Genomic DNA, 19,349 nt, shown 5'->3' with positions numbered 1-19,349 from the left:
CCATGACTCCAGGCCTCCTTTCAGTTTGAAGACTTGGTAGATTCTTCCTGCTCCCAGCTCATCAGGAAAACGTGCAAACTAATCTGGAACCACTCATTTGTTGTACTGGGATGTGGACCTAATTTTCCCCTTCTCTCATCCTGAAATGATCTCTCATTTACCAACTCATTTTTTCTTCCTTCCTTCCATCCATCCATCCATCCATCCATCCACCCATCCATCTAACACTTTCCTTGAGTACCAGATCCATAGACCTCCATGTGTCCATCCTCTGTGGATTTTTTTTCTGGCTCTTCAGTTCCAGATAGAAGAATTCTCCAAAGGCACCAATAGGCTATGTTTCCTTTTCCAGATAATGCTTGTGAATTTTAACAGTGGGCTTCATTAAGACAATACAAAGACTTTATGGAAAACTCAGAGTGGTTGAGATATTTCTGGATAAAAATGGGTCATTTCTAAAGAGACATTATGTAGGACTTGGGCGTCAGTAATCTCTAATTTTATTCCCTGAATGATATACTCTAATTTGTTTTTCAATGCCATAGAAAGGAATGTGCCATTTGATAGCTACTATGCCAAAAATATTAGTGAAAGTTGGTTGCACCGAATCTTTGCAGCTTTCCCTTATGAGATCTCAGGCTGGGAGCTCTGACTGAACATTGCCAATGCTTAAAATTGGAGCTTGGAGTGCATGTGTTAGGAGAAACCCTTGGGTTTTGATTACGCTTTGATTACTATTAGATATTGAATTTGAAAAAAATAACAAAGTTCAAGAACATAAGTGCATGCTTGGTTGCAGAGTTGTTAGGAATCCAAGTACCCATACCTTCTCTAAGCCAATACTTCCTTTGCTTTGAATGGATCCTGGAGGAAGTACAAGGAGAATTCTGGGGTCCCTATTGCCATAAAACCCTTGGGACTGGGACTCCCTCACTATCCCTTTCAGGCAGAGTGAAATAATGGACCTTTTGGTGTATCTCAAAGCCTAACAGCCTTGCTTGGCAAAGGCAGATGGGTTGGTAAGAAAGATTGTGTGGTACATGAACACAAATGATATGCTCTTCATGATCAAATTATGTAAAAATATCTGTGAATACTTTTTCCTTTTCACTTGGCAAATAAATTTTCTGAGATCAACTTCTTTTTGTTAGGTGACAAAATATTTCCCTCCATTGCTTCTCCCTTTCCCTTTCCTTTTATTCTATTACTTAAATCACAGAATATATTCTTCTAGAGGTTTCGAAATGCCAGAACATTTGAATTGATACCTTCATTTCACTATCTTTCAATACAAGTGAGTCATATTGATATACAATAAAGAATTCATTTATTTGTTTTTCTCTTCCCCCCAAGTTTAGTAAAATAACTCAGATCCTGATTTTCTTTAACTTGCTAAAAATGTCATTCCCTAGAGATCAGAGACCTCCAGAGCTCTTACACCAGAGTCAGTGCAGGTCCAGTTCTTATGTAGTTCTGCTTGTAGTCAGCTGCCTGCTGCAGGGTTGGCTCAATGTGTGGTTTTATCAGTGGCTTGGATTTCCCCCTACTATATGAAAGTTTATTGGAACAAATAAAAAAATGAATGCTTTAAAAAATTAAAAGATGATAGTCAGTTCTCCTGGAGCAAACTTCATGTGGCGGCTTACATCATTGACGGTGGTTGACTGCAGCTCTGTCAGAAACTTGGTGATATATCTTAGAAACATGTGGTAGCTTTGAATGGACAGGTCAATCAATCTTGTAGCCTCAGCAATGAATTTTTCATAGTAATCAGAAAGTTGGTCTGAAAAATCCTGTAGTTTAGATCTGAACTGGTGCTGGTAATCAGAAATGATTTGCTTCATTGCAGTGGCCCAACTTTTAATTATTTCCTGAGCAGTGGTAGAAAGCTCTTCAATCTTTTCTTTCCCTTTTCCATCTGCATCAGTAAGGATGCTAACATATTCTTGGAAAGCTCTGTCCACAAATTGCTTAACTTGATTTGAGAGTTGAGAAGTAAATCCAGTAGCACTGGATGTATATTTGGAATGGAAGTCCTTAAGGGCAATTAAAAAGTTCCTGATCAAATCCATTACTTTTTCTTCAAGTTTATAATATTTCACCATCCAGCCAACTGTACTTGGATCAAAATATTCTTCATGAAGAGCCTTTATGTACTGATGAACCTGCTGTAAGTTTTGAGAGCTGTCCTGAAGTTGGTCTTGAATAAATTCATTGAACCTACTGAGGATAAAGTCTAGACTTTCTTCCAGATTTTGAAAAACATATAGAACACCATCTTTGAAATTGTCTTTCTCACGTAGGATCTCATTAACAAGATCAGTAAAATTTATCTCTTTTAAGATTTCAATGTCTTTTTCTATCTCTTCAAAAACAAATGATTGTAAAACGTTGCAAAGGAGACTTAGTGTCTCTGTAGTATTGATAGATAAGTAGTCAATTAATGTTACTTGAATTTCTCCTGATAAAGATTTCAACTGTTCCCTCAAGTCCGGAATTGCATCTTTTAGTTTAGAGCTTGTTGAATGAAAAGGAAGTTTAATCTGTAGGTCTTTGATTAATTCAGTTCTCTCCACTAGGTCTTGGACATATGAAAGCAGTTTATCTAACCCATTTTGGATATTTGAACATACTTGGGATAGCATCTTCCCTACCTCCTTCATGACCATACTGTTGAGTTCATCAATAGTGGACATCTCAGCTTTCCCTGGGAGATGGAATCTGGAGAACTTCAGGATATCAATGAATGAGTCAATCAGATGCTTAATTGCCCTATGGTACCCCTTGATGATTTGTATTAAGCTGTCAAATGCCTTCTCCTTGATTGTCTGGAAACTGGCCTGGCTCTTCTGAGCCAACAGTTCCTGGTACAGATTCTTGGTCTTGTCCTTCCACTCCTGGTAAGTTCTTGTGGTGCTGCTGACTGCTCTCTGGAACCCCATGTCCATCTCATCAATTTGCCTCATGGCCCCTTGATAGGCTTGCTCAGCACTGTTCTGTAGACTTCTCCTCAGCTTTGCAGAAGCATCTGTCAGGCTGAGTCCTGTGTACTCCTGGTGGTACTTGTTGACATAGTCATAAAAGGTCTCTGTGGCCTTGGGCACACTGTCTTTTAGAGAGCTTAGCAATCTGGATGCTGCCTCTTCATCCCAATTAAATTTGATCTGAATTTCCTCATCAGGTTTCTGCCCCCACTCAGTTATGAATATGATGAGTTTTTTCTCTGCAGAGGACTAAAACAAGAAAGGGGGGACATGTTTTCAATTACTCTGATTACATAATATATTACACTAAAACTTCATTAGCAGTTAAAAGTAAAGATCAGAGGATCCTTAATTTTCTGAAGGGAATTTATCTTTTACATGTCAGTTTGTATGTTTGTTTTATGGTTAAAAAAACCTACTGTTAATTTCTCATTATCATATGCCTCAGAAAGGATAAAAACCATGCTTGGCATTTATACAGGAATACTTAACATTAAGGCCTTCCTAGTACTGAAAAATGGAGATAGGAGGGGAAGGATAGGGAAGAAGAATAGGGAGCAAGAGGAGGCAGAGGAAGAAGGGAAAAGGCAGAGAATGGCACATTCAGGTAAAGAAGTAGCAAAAAAGGAAAATGTCCAGAGCCCAACCAGCAGAGAGCCAGAGTCCACATCTCCGTATTCATGCTCCAAACCTATGACAAACCTTGGTGATTGAATCAGGTTAGGTGTCCCCCTCTGGTAATGACATATTTGATTTGGCCCTAGTAGAGCTTATAAAAGACTGAGTCCTTGGGTCTCATCAAACTATTCTGTTAAGGGAAAGAATTCTAAGCTTCAAGAAACCTCCCGAAACCATGATTTAGGTTATGAGAGGGCTTTGGCTGTGGCTCAGGGTTAGAGTGCTTGCTTAGCATGTGCAAGGCCTGGGGTTCAATCCACAGCACTGAAAAAAATATATAAAAATAAAAAAATAAATCCAATGATGAAATATTTGGAAGTAGGGCAGATGGTGGGGTTGGACTAGGAATGTGGCTCAGTGGTGAAGTGCTTGCATAGCATGTTTAAGACCCTGGGTTAGATCCTCAAGACCACCAAAAAAAAATAGTGTATTTGGATGATTAGGCATGACCCTTATCTTTCTAGATTTTCCCAGAAGTAATAAAATAATAATAGTGCTAATATGAAGTCATGTGCATGACTAATAATTAATTTCAATGAAGGATTCATTGTAAGGCTTTCTGAAGAATAATTCCTTAGTGAGTATCTTTCATCTAATTTGAGAACTCTCTGAAAGAATTGTCTTAACTTCATTGACAAATTTCTAGAGACATGATCTACCCCAACTGAATCAGGAGGACATGCACAATTTAAACAGATCAATTTCAAGCAATGAAATAGAAGACACCATTAAAAGCCAACCAACCAAGAAAAGCCCAGGACCAGATGGATTCTCAGCCAAGTTCTATAAGATATTCAAAGAAGAATTAATACCAATACTCCTCAAAGTATTTCATGAAATAGAAAAGGAGGGAACACTTCCAAACTCATTCTATGGGGCTAGTATCACACTGAGATCAAAAGCAGACAAAGACATATCAAGGAAAGAAAATTTAAGACCAATATCCCTGATGAACTACATGCAAAAATTGTCAATAAAATTCTGGCAAATTAAAACATACAAAAAATATTAAAAAGATAGTGTGCCACAATCAAGTGGGGTTTATCCTAAGGATACAAGGTTGGTTCAACATATGGAAATCAATGAATGTAATTCATCACATTAATAGACTTAAATACAAGCATCATATGATCATCTCAATAGATGCAGGAAAAGCATTTGACAAAATACAGCACCTATTTATGTTCAAAACACTAGAAAAACTAGGGATATAAGAAACATATCTCAATATTGTAAAAGCTACCTATGCTAAGCCAAAGGCCAACATCATTATAAATGGAGAAAAACTAAAACCACTCCCTCTAAAAACTGGAACAAGACAGGGATGCCCTCTTTCACCACTTCTATTCAACATAGTCCTTGAAACTCTAGCTAGAGTAGTCAGACAAAATAAATTAAAAGGATATGAATTGGAAAAGAAGAACTCAAACTATTACTATTTGCTAATGACATGATTCTATATTTAGAAGATCCAAAAAATTTCATCAGAAAACTTTTGGAACTAATAAATGAATTCAGCAAAGTAGCAGGATATAAAATCAATACTCATAAATCAAATGCATTTCTATATATAAGTGATGAATCCATTGCAAGAAAAATTAGGAAAACTAACCCATTCACACACACATACACACACACACACAAAAAAAAAAAACCCAAAAAAACTATCCCCTCAAAACAAATAAAGTACTTGGGAATCAATTTAACAAAAGAGGTGAAAGACCTATACAATGAAAACTATAGAACACTAAAGAAAGAGATTGAAGAAGACCTTAGAAGAGGGAAAGATCTCTCTCCCATGTTCTTGGATAGGCAGAATTAATATTGTCAAAATGGACATACTACCATAAGTGTTATACATATTTAATGCAATTCCTATTACAATACCAATAACATTCTTCATAGAACTAGAAAAAGCAATCATGAACTTCATTTGGAAAAATAAGAGACCCAGAATAGTCAAAGCAATCCTTAGAAAGAAGAGTGAAGCAGGAGGCATCAAAATACCAGATGGTTAACTATACTACAGAGCCACAGTAAAAAAAAAAATGGCATGGTATTAGAATAAAGTAGACATGTAGATCAATGGTACAAAATAGAAGACAGAGACAAACCCACATAAATATGGTCATCTCACATTATATAAAGGAGCCAAAAACATACATTGGAGAAAAGATAGCCTATTCAACAAATGGTCTCAGAAAACTGGAAATTCATACATAACAAAATGAAGTTAAAAGTTATCTCTCACTCTGCACAAAACTCAACTCAAAGTAGATCAAAGACTTAGGCACTAGAACAGAGACCCTGAGCCTAATAGAAGAAAAAGTAGGCCCAAATCTTCATCATGTCAGCTTAGGACCTGACTTCCTTAACAAGAAGTAAAATTAAGAATCAATAAATGGGATGGATTCAAACTAAAAAGCTTCTTCTCAGCAAAGGAAACAATAACAGGAAGATAGAGCCTACAGAATGGGAGAAAATATTTACCACATGTACCTCAGATTGAGCATTAATTCCAGGATATATAACCCAAAAAACTTAACACAAGAAAAACAAATAACATCCTCAATAAATGGGATAAGGAAATGAACAAACACTTTACAGAAGAAGAAATACAGTTGATTAACAAGCATATGAAAAATGTTCATCATTTCTAGCAATTAGAGAAATGCAAATCAAAGAAAAAATTTCATCCCCAATCATAATGGCAATTATCAAGAATACAAGCGATAATAAGTGTTGATGAGGACGTTGGGGGAAAAGGTACACTTATACATTGCTGATGGGACTGCAAATTGATGCAACCACTATGGAAAGCAGTTTGGAGATTTCTCAGAAAACCTGGAATGGAACCATCATTTGACCCAGCTATCCCACTCCTCAGTTTGTACCCAAAGGACTTAAAATCAGCATACTACAGTGATACAGCCACATCAGCTGTTTATTGCAGCTCAATTCACAATAGCTAAACTATGAAACCAAACTAGATGCCCTTCAATAGATGAATGGATAAAGAAACTGTGGTACATACACACAATAGAATATTACTCAGCCTTAAAGAAGAATGAAATTATGACATTTGTTGGTAAATGGATGAAACTAGAGAATATAATGCTTAGTGAAATAAGCTAATCCCCCAAAACCAAAGGCCCAATGTTTTCTCTGATAAGGGGATGGATGCTAATCTACAGTGGAGTGGGGGTAGGGAAAATGAAGGAAATTTGGATTATACAGAGGGAATTGAGGAGAGGGGTGGGATGATGGGGATGGGCAGGACAGTAGAATGAGACAGACGTTATTACCTTATGTACATGTATGATTACACTACTGGTGTGACTCAGCACAATGTACATCCAGAAGAATGAAAAGTTATGCCTCATTTGTGTAGAATGTGTCAAAATGCATTCTACTGACATATATAACTAATTAGAATAAATTCATTAAAAAAGAATTGTCTTAAATTATCTGTCCCAATTCTCTCCCTGCTCTTGGGCTTTGTCAACCCATTGGTTGGGACTCACCTGAGGGTAGAAGTAGGGGTTCTTTACTATGCCATAGTTTCCTTTTTCTCCCAGGTTCAGGCCCACGGTGTCTCTGGCTGGGTAGGCTGCCCAGAAGATCTGGATTTGCTTATCTCTTTGATAGCGCAGGTGGAGGTCAGTGAACACCGGACTGGTGATGTCCAGGGCAGCCTGTATTTCCGAGTCCCTGAAAGCAGAAATGCAGCTGGGTCACAATATAATGGGCACAAAGAGGGCACACATCACAATGAGCTTTGAAAAGGAATGAAGTTTCAATAAAAGTTTCATACTGCAGTCCTTTGTATTTGCCCTCTTCTTTATACAGCACACTGAAGTCACGATGTACAAATGTTGTGTTGCTCTTACAGATGAAACTGTAGTCTTCAAATTTATATGTTTCCACCACTGTAGGGGAGAGAGTTTACATTTTGTGGGGCAAATAATTATGGAATACAGAGATATTTTCATTGGGAAACTTGGAGCATTCTATTTTAACCAAACACCTAACTTACATGTTTTTAATATGCAATGTCTAGTTCATAGTGTTTTGAAATAATTTTTTTTTGTTTGGTGCTGGGGATCAAACCCAGGGCATCCACACATGCTAGGTATGTGCTCTATCACTGAACTATACACTCTGCTCTATAATCTAAGTAAATAGTAAGAAGACAATGTAAGTCCTAAAATCATTATAGAAAAATCTACTTCTTTGAACCTATCCTTTTTGAATGTCAGTTATTTTCTATAGTTTTTTTTAATGTATGGGGTATATATGTATCTCCTCTTTTAATTTTACTGACAGTAATTGTAACTCTGGTCATAACTAAATATATAATTACTTACAACTTTCATTAAGAACATAGTATCTAGGAAAGGAGTCAGGTCATTTTCTTACCTTTTAGGTCATATTCCAGGAACTTTAAGGTTGAACTGCATGTGGAATCCAGGAATGTTTCAATATGATCTGCTTTGTTTTTCAAACCAGCACTCCAAGTGGCATTATATGGGAGAGAGGCCACCTGAAACCGTGCAGTCAGTTCTCCAAAAATAGGAATCCAAATTCCAGCAGGTATAGAGAATTTAATGGAAGGAATCTGAATAGTCTGCTCAGGCATGATTATGGTAGGCAATTCAAAGCCTCCAATCTTATTGGCCACCTCATTTAGGTCCAAGACAGCACTGCCAATGGAAATGCTTTTTGGAAGGGTGAAAGGGGTTAAAATTAACTGAGCTTCAGGCACAGTTATCTCAAAGAAGGGAAATGACGAGTTTTCCGATTCAGAATATTTTGTTAAAACATCAACTTCAGGGAATTTTATTTTGGGTAATGTTGGTAGGTTGAGTGCAAATGGTGACATTCTTAACTTTTTATAGATTTTCATTTCACTGAAGTCAACTTTGTAGGATGGAACCTGAAGATCTGTGAATGGGACTCGAAATGTAGGTGTGACAAAAACTGAATTTAGATCATTTAGTTTCAACCCAGGTATAATGAATTTATCAGCCAATTCTTGCACGGGGACAGAGAGAAGATAGCCATTGGGATTTTTGGTGTACACAAGAGCAGTTGAAACATGAAGATACTGCCTCCTGCTGGTGCTGGTGGTTACCTCCAGCTTTAGGAGGTCCCATAAGCTCTTGTCATACACTGGTAGGATGATATGTTCAAGGTTTGACCCTTCTAAGGATCCTGCAATGTCAAGGCGTGCCTCTTCTTGGGTATTAGAAAGCTGTATGTTGTTCTGGAGAGACCCAGAATAAATCTGGATCTCACTTTTCCAGCTGACCTTCTGGTTCTTAGTGTTTGCATTCAGAGTCACTTCCTGGTCAATGTAAGGTATGTCCAGGAGGGAACTGGGCTGACTTGCCTGAACCTGAACAAGGGCAGACATTGTCCATGGGGAGAGTTCCAAGATGGCTTTGCTTGCATGTTCTCCTTGTGTGAAAAAAAGGCCCTGTAGCTGTAAGTAATTTTCTGTATTGTGTTCCCAGATGGCATATATGCGTCGGAGATTGGCTTCTCCAGCAAAATTTTCTTTTACTTTAAGGTTCCAGATACTATCGACCTTGGAAGCCCCTTGCAGCTTCACTGATGACCGAGTGCCCTTGGAATTCAGGTACATACTGGCCTCACTGGCAATAGTTCCCAAATATTCCCGTGAGAGGACTGAACCCTTGACATCTCCTTTAGTAGATGACTCAATGGAAAAGTAGGAGGTGAGGCTTTCTAAGCTGAGCTTGTGGTCAACTGCTCCTTTAGCAGTATAGTACAGCTTCGGAGAATTAAAATCATATTTTAATTCAGTGGATGAAGAGACAGTAGGTTTTGACTTGGTATTTCCATTAAGTTCTTGCTTGAAATTCAATCTCAAAACTGGAACGTGGATTTTGGCAGTTGTTGTCACTGATGCTTCCAAGTTTTTCTCGATTAAGCTAATAGTGCTATCATGACTGCCTTCCACAAATTTGTTGCTGAGAGACAAAGCTGTGGCTAGCTTCAGCCCTCTTTTCCTTGTTAAACTTGAAGTGCCCTCTAATTTGTACTGTAGTGCATCAATGACAAATGAAGAGGAAGAAAGGAAATGAGCCACAATATCTGATTGATTATAAAGTCCAATATTGGTATTCAGCGTGATGACACTTGATTTAAAGGAAAAATCATAAGTAATATTGCCCAGGGCTGGAATAAAAATATTGTTTATGGTACTCAGTTCCTTGAAATCTGGAAGAGGGACCTTGAGTAGATTCCTAGGGGCATGAAGGACTGGCAACTCAATGGATGGGAGGACAAATGTGTGTGACGGCACATAGAAGCCAGACCCTGGGATGGTGACATTGGGGGTGCTGATCACTTTGGGGATCACATGACTGGAGGCTGACATCTCTACTGTGAATGGAGACACTTCCATGTTGATGACTGGAAGAGTGTATCTGGGAGTTTGAAAGGTCCTGGGGAGCTTGTTGAGAGATCTTTCAACTTCATACTCATCAAACTTACTTTTTGCTTCATTGTAGGATGTAGTGAGAAAATCTAAGGCGTCATCTCTGACTTTCTCAAAATGTCTGTCAAAGGAATTGATATTCTGATTAATAAATTCAAAAAACACACCCAAAGGAATTGCAATGGAATGCCTGTCTTTGTTTTTTTTGTACCGAGCTTTTACACTTAAATCAAATGATTGCTTTGTTGTTTTCAAGAATTCCTTTAAGCCGGTTTCTTCCCATATGGAGAACTCTTTCAGTGAGGGTGTTGTGAGTGTTGTATAAGGTAGATTTATTTCAGGAATTGTCAAAGGAATGTTCAAGAAATCCAGGTTGGCATCTCCATTGATCTGTACATGGGCTTCCATGCTGTGCCCATTGTTCACGGCAGAGAAATTTTGATGGTATTTATACTGATTGAACCTAGCACTTGCTTGCCAACTTGCTTGCTGGGCATGAGGACTCAGGAACATTGCATAGTTGTTGAGGAAGTCTATCTTCCCTACCAATTTTAGTGGAAAACTAACTTTCAGATTTCCTTCATTTTTTGTGGTTGCAGTAATTTCAGATGGCTGTGCTGAAAAGAAAAGGGAATTTTTCAAAGTTCCAATAACTTTTCCATTTAAATGAGCATTGTGGATGCCAGTTATCTCTGTCTTCCCTTCTTTGAGCAGTGCTATGCCATTAGCAGTTAGAATACTGTGGCCCACATGCTGGGATTCAACTTCAGACTTAATTTCAAACTTAGAAGAGTCAAGGAAGCCAGATTCATAAGCGATCTTTTGGTTTACTCTTAGGTGTTTGCTGCTGATGTTATTGGACAATCCAAAGGAAGTGATGGGTCCTTCCACGGTGAAGCTGATCTGTGATTCATGTATTCCCTCATCTGAGAAGTTGAGACAGGCCAGTTTCCATGACCCTATTCCAGAAGAAGTCAAAGTTAAGTGTCCAGCTTTCAGCAGTGTCTTGATATCATTGTTCAGGTCAACCTTACTGGATAAGTCCAGTTTGGGGATGTTCAATTTGTGGAAGTACTTTGTGTGGCTTTCCAGTTTAAGCTGGTTATTTATCTTGACAATCACACCATTATTAAACTCCAGTGTATTTTTTTCTGTGTGTAAACTTGCCATTGTATCTGATTTTCCTTCAATAGCATTTCCAGAAAATAGTATTTCACTTTCATGCTTTGTTCTCACGTACTTGCTGGAAAATATCATAGATTCCTTCAGAACCAGTGGATTAATCTTAGGGTCTGAGAGTTGTGCATTTGCTTGGAAATCAAAATTGAGAACTTCTAATTTGGACTCTCCTTTGGCAGTGATGGAAGCTGCAATCTCTGCTTTGTGGTCTGAACTAGTTACATTCTGGATGTTAGCATTTGCATCTAATGTGAAAAGGGGAGATTGGACTTTCAAAATGCTAGTCAACTTGCCAAAAGTAGGTATTCCGATTGTGTGTGAGATGTGGGGAAGCTGGAAGTCTGGTATTTGAAGGTCAGGAACTTGAAAATCTTTCAGGTTGAGATTTGGGATCATGACTTCTGGAATTGTAATTTTTGGCAAATGGAAGTCTGGCAGTGTGAGTAAAGCAAGGGGGGTGTCTCCCATCTTCAAATCCCTCAGATACACTTCCGGAAGTGGCCACTGCAGCTCACTGATCAGCATTTGGTCAATGGTTCTGATGATCTTTGCTTTGATTTCTACCAAGTCGATTGTAAAGGAAGGAATGTGGAAGGTGTTGAGGATAGTGAATTCTGGAGTGGAAAACCTGGATGGGATTTTTATATCTTTCAACTCTTTGAAGTTTATCTGAACTGATGGAATCCTCAGATCTGTCAGGGGAACTATGAAGTCAGGAGTCTGGAAGGTAGCTTCCTGGAGAGCATGGAGACTGACCTCAAAGGCAGGCATAGTCCCAAGGATGGTCTGGATTTTAGGAACAGTGAACCCTCGTTCCACCAAGGATTTCACCTTTTCAGCCCAGTCTTGGATAGAGTATTGCTCTGCAAAGTCAGTAAAGTTCTTAGCAGCAAGAATCCACCAGTCAGTAATGTAGGTGACAAGTGTATTATAAACCTGGCCTACTAGAGACAGGTATCGCTCAAGTTCCCGCTGAAGGTCCATTTGATAGATCCGGTCTCGTATGTCTTCTAGAGTTTCTTGGAATCTGGCTTTCATGTGAACCAAAGATGCAGAATTTAAAGCATCCTGTAACCAATCAATGAATAAAGTTATTTTGGTGTCTTTTAGCTTTTCCCAATAGATAGCGACCATGGCTTTGATGTCCTCTACAAACAGTTTTAGTGCTTCAGCTTTCTGTGGCAGTTCTAGAGCCTGAATTTCACCATTGATTCTCTGAGTCATCTCATGGATTTTGTTATTGGTTTCATTCACAAACTGGTTGTAATTGAACGATTTTAATTTCTTTACCAACATGTCCAGCAATCTGTTTACTTCTTCAATGAATTTTTTAAAAGACAATGCTTTAAGCTGCTTGACTGCATCATCAATAAACCCAACCAATCTCTCATAGTATTCTTTTATCTCAACTTGCTGTAGAACATTGCTTAGTTTTTGAACAGTCTCCTTCAACTTATACTTGTGGGCCAACTGTACTGATTTATCCATTAAAACCTGGATTTGTTGGTCTACTTCATATTTCCTAATTAACTCATGGACTATGGCTCTAAAAGCATTGATTTTCTCAGTTACTTCAAATTCTTCAATAAGATTTGTAACAAAGTATTTGACATGTTCAATAATGTCCTTTATTCTTTGAAATGAAATTGTAGTTCTCAATTGATCTAAAAGGACTCTGACATCAATATCCTTAACCCGTTGTTTTAACACTGTGGCAATGTCCTCGATGTCTGTATTCTGAATATGCGCGTTGAGCTGCTGCAGTTTTTCTTGTATCTGGATTCTGACTTGATACTTAGTATCCACATTCTGGATCCAGGAGGCAACACTACTTCCAGTTTTGTCAAAATCAATATTTTCAATAAATTCGTACAGATCACTGATTGTCTTTACTAAATGTACACAGATATGATAATGTTCATTAAGAATCTTCCATTTTTCAATGATTTGATCAATAATCTTAGCAATAGCAGTTTTAAAATCATGTAGATCATAATTATCTTTAATATACTGATCAAATTGTATCACATATGTCTGAAGTTGAGAGAGTTTTTCATTAAAGTTGATTTTGGCATTATCCAATGCAATTTGTAGATCATTTTCTGTAATTCTATAATTTTCTGTGAAAGTGTTCAGTTTCTCCTTGGCAATGGAAACTTGTCTCTCCCAATTAAGTGCATTCAGATAGTCATTAACTTGCTGTGGGAGTCTGTTGAGGGCTGCTCTGTATTTCCTCATAAATTGATCAATATTGATGCGTTTCAATTCTTTCTGAATGGTTTCCAGAGCAGTTATAATTACTATTCGATTCCTCTCCAGATATTCTGGCAGAGTTTCAAAGAAGGGGAGGCTGATGGTGTGAACGTCTTGGTTCTTATCGTACTTAACAAAAGCAACAATTGTGAATTCTTGGGGCTTGTCAATAGCATCTTTCATCTCTAAAGCATCAATGACATTGACGGGCTCTCTGAGTAAAAATGGCACTTTAATCGGGGAGTCTATCACAGTAAGGTCAGCCAGGGCTCGCCCACTAAGCTCCACACCAATTTTGTCTTTAGTGTTGTAAGCTTCAAAGTCCTGGCTGTACTCATTGTTGTTCAATTGGGTCTTGAGTTTCCAGGTGCTTGTCTGCTCGGCTGGAGTGAGCAGGACACTGACTTTGTGATCAAGAGCTGTACTGATGCTTTTGCTGGACATGAGATGACTTGTGGACCCTTTGTAATCATGAGAGAAAGTGAGGGCCAGTGGTTCTGCTTTCAACAGGAATTTGCTATAGAGTTGTCCAGTGTGCTCTCCCCAGAGAGCCAGTTTTCCATTGCCATTTGTATGTGCATCAATGGCCACGGTGAATGGGGCCATTGCAGAATGGAAAACATTGCTGAAATGCAGAGAGTCTGAATTATAGTTTGTACTGATGTCAATGGATGACGCCAGCCCAGCAATGTCAGTGTTGAGCCGATGGCTAAACTCCACACCCTGAACCCTAGCTACAGTGTCTGCTTTATAACTTGCTGATAAGTCAGCATAGGAAATGGTGTAGATATGTTTTATTTCATCATTTTGGTAGGCTCCTTTGAGGTTTCCAGCCATGTTCAGCTTCAGGGGTTCCAGCCGTAATTTCCCATTGCTGGTCAGATCCAGAGCACTGTATCTCAGGTCATTGTTTAAAGTAGTTACAAGAGAAAAGGGCTGTAACTGTAAGTTAAAATTCTGCTTGTAAAACTTGTCAGTGCTATAAACGTTGTCAAGTTTGGATGAGAGGTCCAGTGATAAGCCTGCGATATTCAAACTGTTAGAGTGGTCCAGCTTCATTTCAGCATATGAGCCCATCATGTCATTTGAAAGCTTCAGTCCTTCCCGGCTGATTTTGAAGTTGAAAATGTTTTTACTGTCGACACCCAGAATCATGGCCTGATAAGTACTTCCCAGTGATACCTCTGTGAGGGCAGCTTTTCCATCCAGGCTGAATTTTGCATTGTGCTCCCTGAAGCGACCATTTGCTGTTAATTTCATGGATGCCCCAGAGAGGTCAAGCTCTGCATTCAGCTCATTCTCCAGCAACAAGGGACTGTACTTCAAGCTGGTGGTTGCACTTGTAGATAATCCATCTCGGGCAATCCTTAGTGTTGCCTTATGAGCACCAGTATTAATTTTGTCAGTGCCCAAGATGTCAGCATTTAATTCAATTCCATGGGAATTCAGTGACCCAGAAAGCAGGGTGAAGAACCTCAGTGACTTGTAGTCAGCCTGATACTCAGAACGAAGCAATGCATTTTGCTTAGAGAAGGTCAGATCCACCTTGTTAAAAGTAGAAAAGTCCTCATATTTCCCATTGCTGTCAGATTTCACAGTGAGCTCATAGTTCTCATATTTCAGGGAAGCAGTATTTTTAAAGATGCCATCTTGCAAATCAGAGGTAGAGGTGAGGGAGAGGGTTCCATCTTTGTACCTTCCAGTTATCTGGTTGGTGCCTTGGAGGTAGGAAGAGTTAAACCTCAGGTTGGATTCTCCACTGAGCTGGCCAGTGGTAGAATCCCTCTGACAAGACAGGTCATAAATGCCATTAGCATAGAACGAAGAAGCTCTAAATTGCCCATCAATCTTGACATCTTTGACATACAGATGTTGTTTCTTTTTTGAGTCAAAATGGATTGAAGCAGACATCTGTGGTCCCCAGGCACTAGATGCATCAAATGTTAGAAAACCTTTTGAGGCTGGGTTGTTTCCAACTTTTTCTACATGACTGAACTTGATTTTTGAATCCAGAAATTTGTGGCGTAGAGACCCATCACAAGCTAATGTGAGCATATTCCTTTGGTCATAAGCTGTTTCTCCAGATCCTAATGTTAAAAATTAAAGACATTGGTTAAATTAAGAAAAAAAAATGTCCAGAACAATCATTGTTGAAAATCTTTCAATTAAAAAGTCCCATTTATCTGGGTCAGTTGTGTAGTAGTCTCCTCATCTATAATGCAAACATAAAATTTGAAAGCATAATGTATTTCTCCAGGAAGTTTTCCCTGACTGCTGAAGACCTTTTTGGGCTCCCTTATTGACGAGTTTCACTGTATCTTATACTAGTATACTCTGTGGCACTCAAGCTGAATTATGATTAATAAAGTAAACTTGATGTATCTTATACACCCTACCATAGTACTTCTCACACTGAGTTACAATTGCTGGTTTATGTACTCCTTTCCTTTTTCTTACCTAGGTGTATATCAAATACATATAACATGTTTAATAAATATTCCTATGAGTTGAGTGGATGAATAGACTTCTGAGTAGCAAGGACAATAAGAAAGTCCATGTCCTTTCCTCCCTAGAGGGGGTTCTCCCACCAGAAACTGCAATGAGTTAGCCCTGTGAACCCTTCACCTGAGCATGGCTCACCTTGGATGCTATAGGAAAACATGTCAATCACAGAGTCAGCCTTCATGTGGTATCGAGCCTGGAGACTGTAGTGGTCTCTGCTGGTGTTGCCACCAGTATAGGAGGCAGACCAGTTGTACAAGTTGCTGTAGATATTTGTGGAGAGGTCCAGAACACCCAAAAGAGGCACTCGCAATTGATACAACTTGGGAATGGTAAAAGTCGGGACTTGGAATTCTTGAGATGGCAGCTGGAATCCCACAGACTTAAAGTTGAGGGCTGGTGTCCTAATGGTCTCTAGCATCTTCAGATCTTTGGAAGACTTGCCACCAAAAGGCAAAGGAATCTCAATTTTCACACTGTTCTTGTTCAAGGTATATTTGACCCGGCCATCACTGAAATGAACAACAATGTCCCCACAGTCAGTCATCAAGAACTCAGCTCTCTGCCATCTGATCTTCCAAGCAATACTGCATCTACTCCATTTCTAAACTCTTTTTTATTGCACTACTTCCCATGCCTGGATACCTTTGCTTTTTTTCCTCTACCTGCCCAACAAACTCTTTCTATGCCCTTCTAAGAGCCATCCCTTAGCATTTCCATTCCACCCAAGTCATAACTAATTTCTCTCATTCTTAAAGGGATAGAGTCTCTTACACCTATCTCAAAGAGCATGCCCTAGTTCTGCTTAGATAATAAATTATCTGTTCATTTTTTGATGTCTGCACAGTGTCTCCCTGGGAGGAAGAACTATACCTTATCTAGTGTCTATCTTCTCACTGTACCTAGTCTAGTATTTTGCATGTAGTGGACCCTTGGTACATATTTGCTAAACTAAATTGAGGTAACTTGATATGTGGAATGTACACAGGAATAAAAGGCAATAAATTTGGGTGAGAGCTTCAATTTCCACTGTTATCTTAGTGATAACAGTGTCTCTGAGTCTCTGTGATGTTTTCTGCATAGTGGGGATAACAGTATCCTTTCTGTTGAACTCACAGTGACGGCCTTGGCTATCAAATGAGAAAAAAAAAATACCTAAAAGCACTTTGCAATCTTTTCAATACCATACCCATGCAATGTAATAACAGGATAACTTATAAAAAATAAAGGGGGACAGAGGGGTTTAGCTATTATGTGCAAATAAATTGTTCATTTTATTGCTGCAAAAGGATGCCTGCTTTCAGCAGGAGGATGACTGATGACCAGTCAGGCCCTGTCCAATTCGTAGGTCCTGAAACAACAGCAGAGAAGGAGGGTTCCTGAGTCCTTTGTGCTGCCACCCTTTTCCATCTCCTACAGTCTTTTTCCGTATGGGTGCTTTGGCAGACTTCTGCCCTTTTACAATAATTTGGCCTATTAAACTGCTCCTCTGCCACTGACCATGGGAGGGTCCACATGACATAGGTCACTTATTTTTTTTTTACCCGAGTAAAGTACAGAGATCAGTCAACTTAGAAAATACTCTAGTTTTTTTCAGCTTGTGCTCTGATTTCTTATTTTCATGAAATAAGACAAGCAAAGCATTTCATATATTTTTGTAAATACAGAAATGGACTGAGCACTTTGGAATCTGACTTTTTGGGTAAGGGTTAAGTTATATTGCTAAACTGAATCTCTCTCCAAATGCTGCCTTTTATTCAATGCTCAATGGTTGTTCTGACCCTCTGTAGTTAAACAGCAAGCCCATAGTCAATAATTCCTCCAGCTACTCTTAAACTCTTCACAGTCAAATAAGTGTGAATATATTCTGGTCTGGAATAGGGTGTTTACTTGTGATGGAAGAAAGCTGAATGCCTTCCAAATTCAGATTGTAGTAAATAAAACATCTTAGGAGGAAAGTACCAGAATTCCTCAATTGTCTTTTGGGTTCATTTTGGGTTGACTGTCACATTCAGACTTCACGTTTAATAATACAAAAGTGTCACAGTATTTATGCTATAGTTATTCATCTCTTTAAAAATGCTTATATTATTTCCCTTAAAATTAAATAAAAACAGTAACAATCATGCTATGTCAAATTTTCCATGTGCTTTGCATGGTTTGAGAAACTTCTCTAGTTTCTTCTTTTACCTTTTTAAGAAGAGGTTTTCTGGGACTTGGAAGGTTGGAAATCTCATTTTCTGGAGGCTCAACTCTGTCAAGCCACTGAGGTGATCCTGCAAAGTCTGGGCAAATGGAAGACTCTCGGATGCCTTCTGAAGCCAGCTGTTTGTTGCCTACAAAATGATAGAAGATTTTTAGAGCAAGAAATGGGACTGGGTGATCCTCAAAGTGAAATTAACATTACGTGATAATTGAGATTTGACAGGTCAGTTATCAAGCAGAACAATGAAGTAAAAGTTAAAAATAAGTTATAGTGATGGGCATGGTGGTGCATGTAATCCCAGTGGCTCAGGAGGCTGAGACAGGCAGATCACGAGTTCAAAGTCAGCCTCAGCAACTTAGCAAGGCCCTAAGAAACTTAACGAGACCCTGTCTCAAAATAAAAAATAATAAAAGGCTGAGGATGTGGCTCTGTGGTTAAGCACCTCTGGAGTTAATCTCTGGTATAATAATAATAATATTTATTAATATTAATAAATAAATAAATAAATAAAATAATAGTAATTAATAATAATATATTATTATTATTATTTATTACAGAAAATTATGAATTTGGGCTGCCACTCACTGATCTCTTCCCTTTTTAAGAATATGTAACGTAGAGTCCTAGCCCATGTCTTGAAGTTTCTGTTCATATATGTACACATAGCAAACTCTTTTGCTTATAGCATTCACTTGGTATTTATCATATTCAGCTTTGTGTAACTGGAGAACTAAGCATGCTTGATGTTTCTTTTCTCTCCAGAAATTCCTTAGGTGCAGGAAGCATGCCTTAAGCATCTTTGAATACCCTCATACACCTATCTTAGAGTTAAGGATGTGATTAGCACTTTTAACCATGAATCTATTTTGCTGATTGATTCATACTTACAACTATTAACTTGGATCCCATCTGCCGGAAAGTCATGTCTGTTTGAGGAACTCTGTTATCTGGGAGACTACTGGCATGCAGCAGGAAGGCTCTATAAAAATCAGAGAGATCCACTGGGAAATTGGAGGCAACTTTTTTGGTATCCACATTGGTGCCTGTGTTCCATTCAAATTCAATCTTTTCCTCATCTAGA

At 38.5% G+C, this 19,349-nt stretch overlaps 1 protein-coding gene across 1 annotated transcript in view; it reads right to left on the bottom strand.

Annotated features, from left to right (window-relative positions):
* Positions 1-1,595: 1,595 nt before the first annotated feature.
* APOB (apolipoprotein B) overlaps positions 1,596-19,349 on the bottom strand; it is a gene marked incomplete at both ends in the record, with an annotated part of 40,085 nt that continues 22,331 nt past the window's right edge. Inside the window, 7 exons of the mRNA XM_081264771.1 lie at positions 1,596-3,233; positions 7,187-7,373; positions 7,477-7,591; positions 8,082-15,647; positions 16,201-16,574; positions 18,253-18,398; positions 19,157-19,344. Coding sequence (XP_081120897.1) covers positions 1,596-3,233; positions 7,187-7,373; positions 7,477-7,591; positions 8,082-15,647; positions 16,201-16,574; positions 18,253-18,398; positions 19,157-19,344 — 10,214 coding nt within the window. The remainder of the gene's footprint in view (positions 3,234-7,186; positions 7,374-7,476; positions 7,592-8,081; positions 15,648-16,200; positions 16,575-18,252; positions 18,399-19,156; positions 19,345-19,349) is intronic.

This window comes from Spermophilus citellus, assembly GCF_964194105.1.
Source record: "Spermophilus citellus genome assembly, chromosome: 13".
NCBI classification, from domain to species: domain Eukaryota; kingdom Metazoa; phylum Chordata; class Mammalia; order Rodentia; family Sciuridae; genus Spermophilus; species Spermophilus citellus.
Note: the sequence above shows the minus strand (reverse complement) of the source record. Positions and strands in the feature narration are given on the sequence as shown.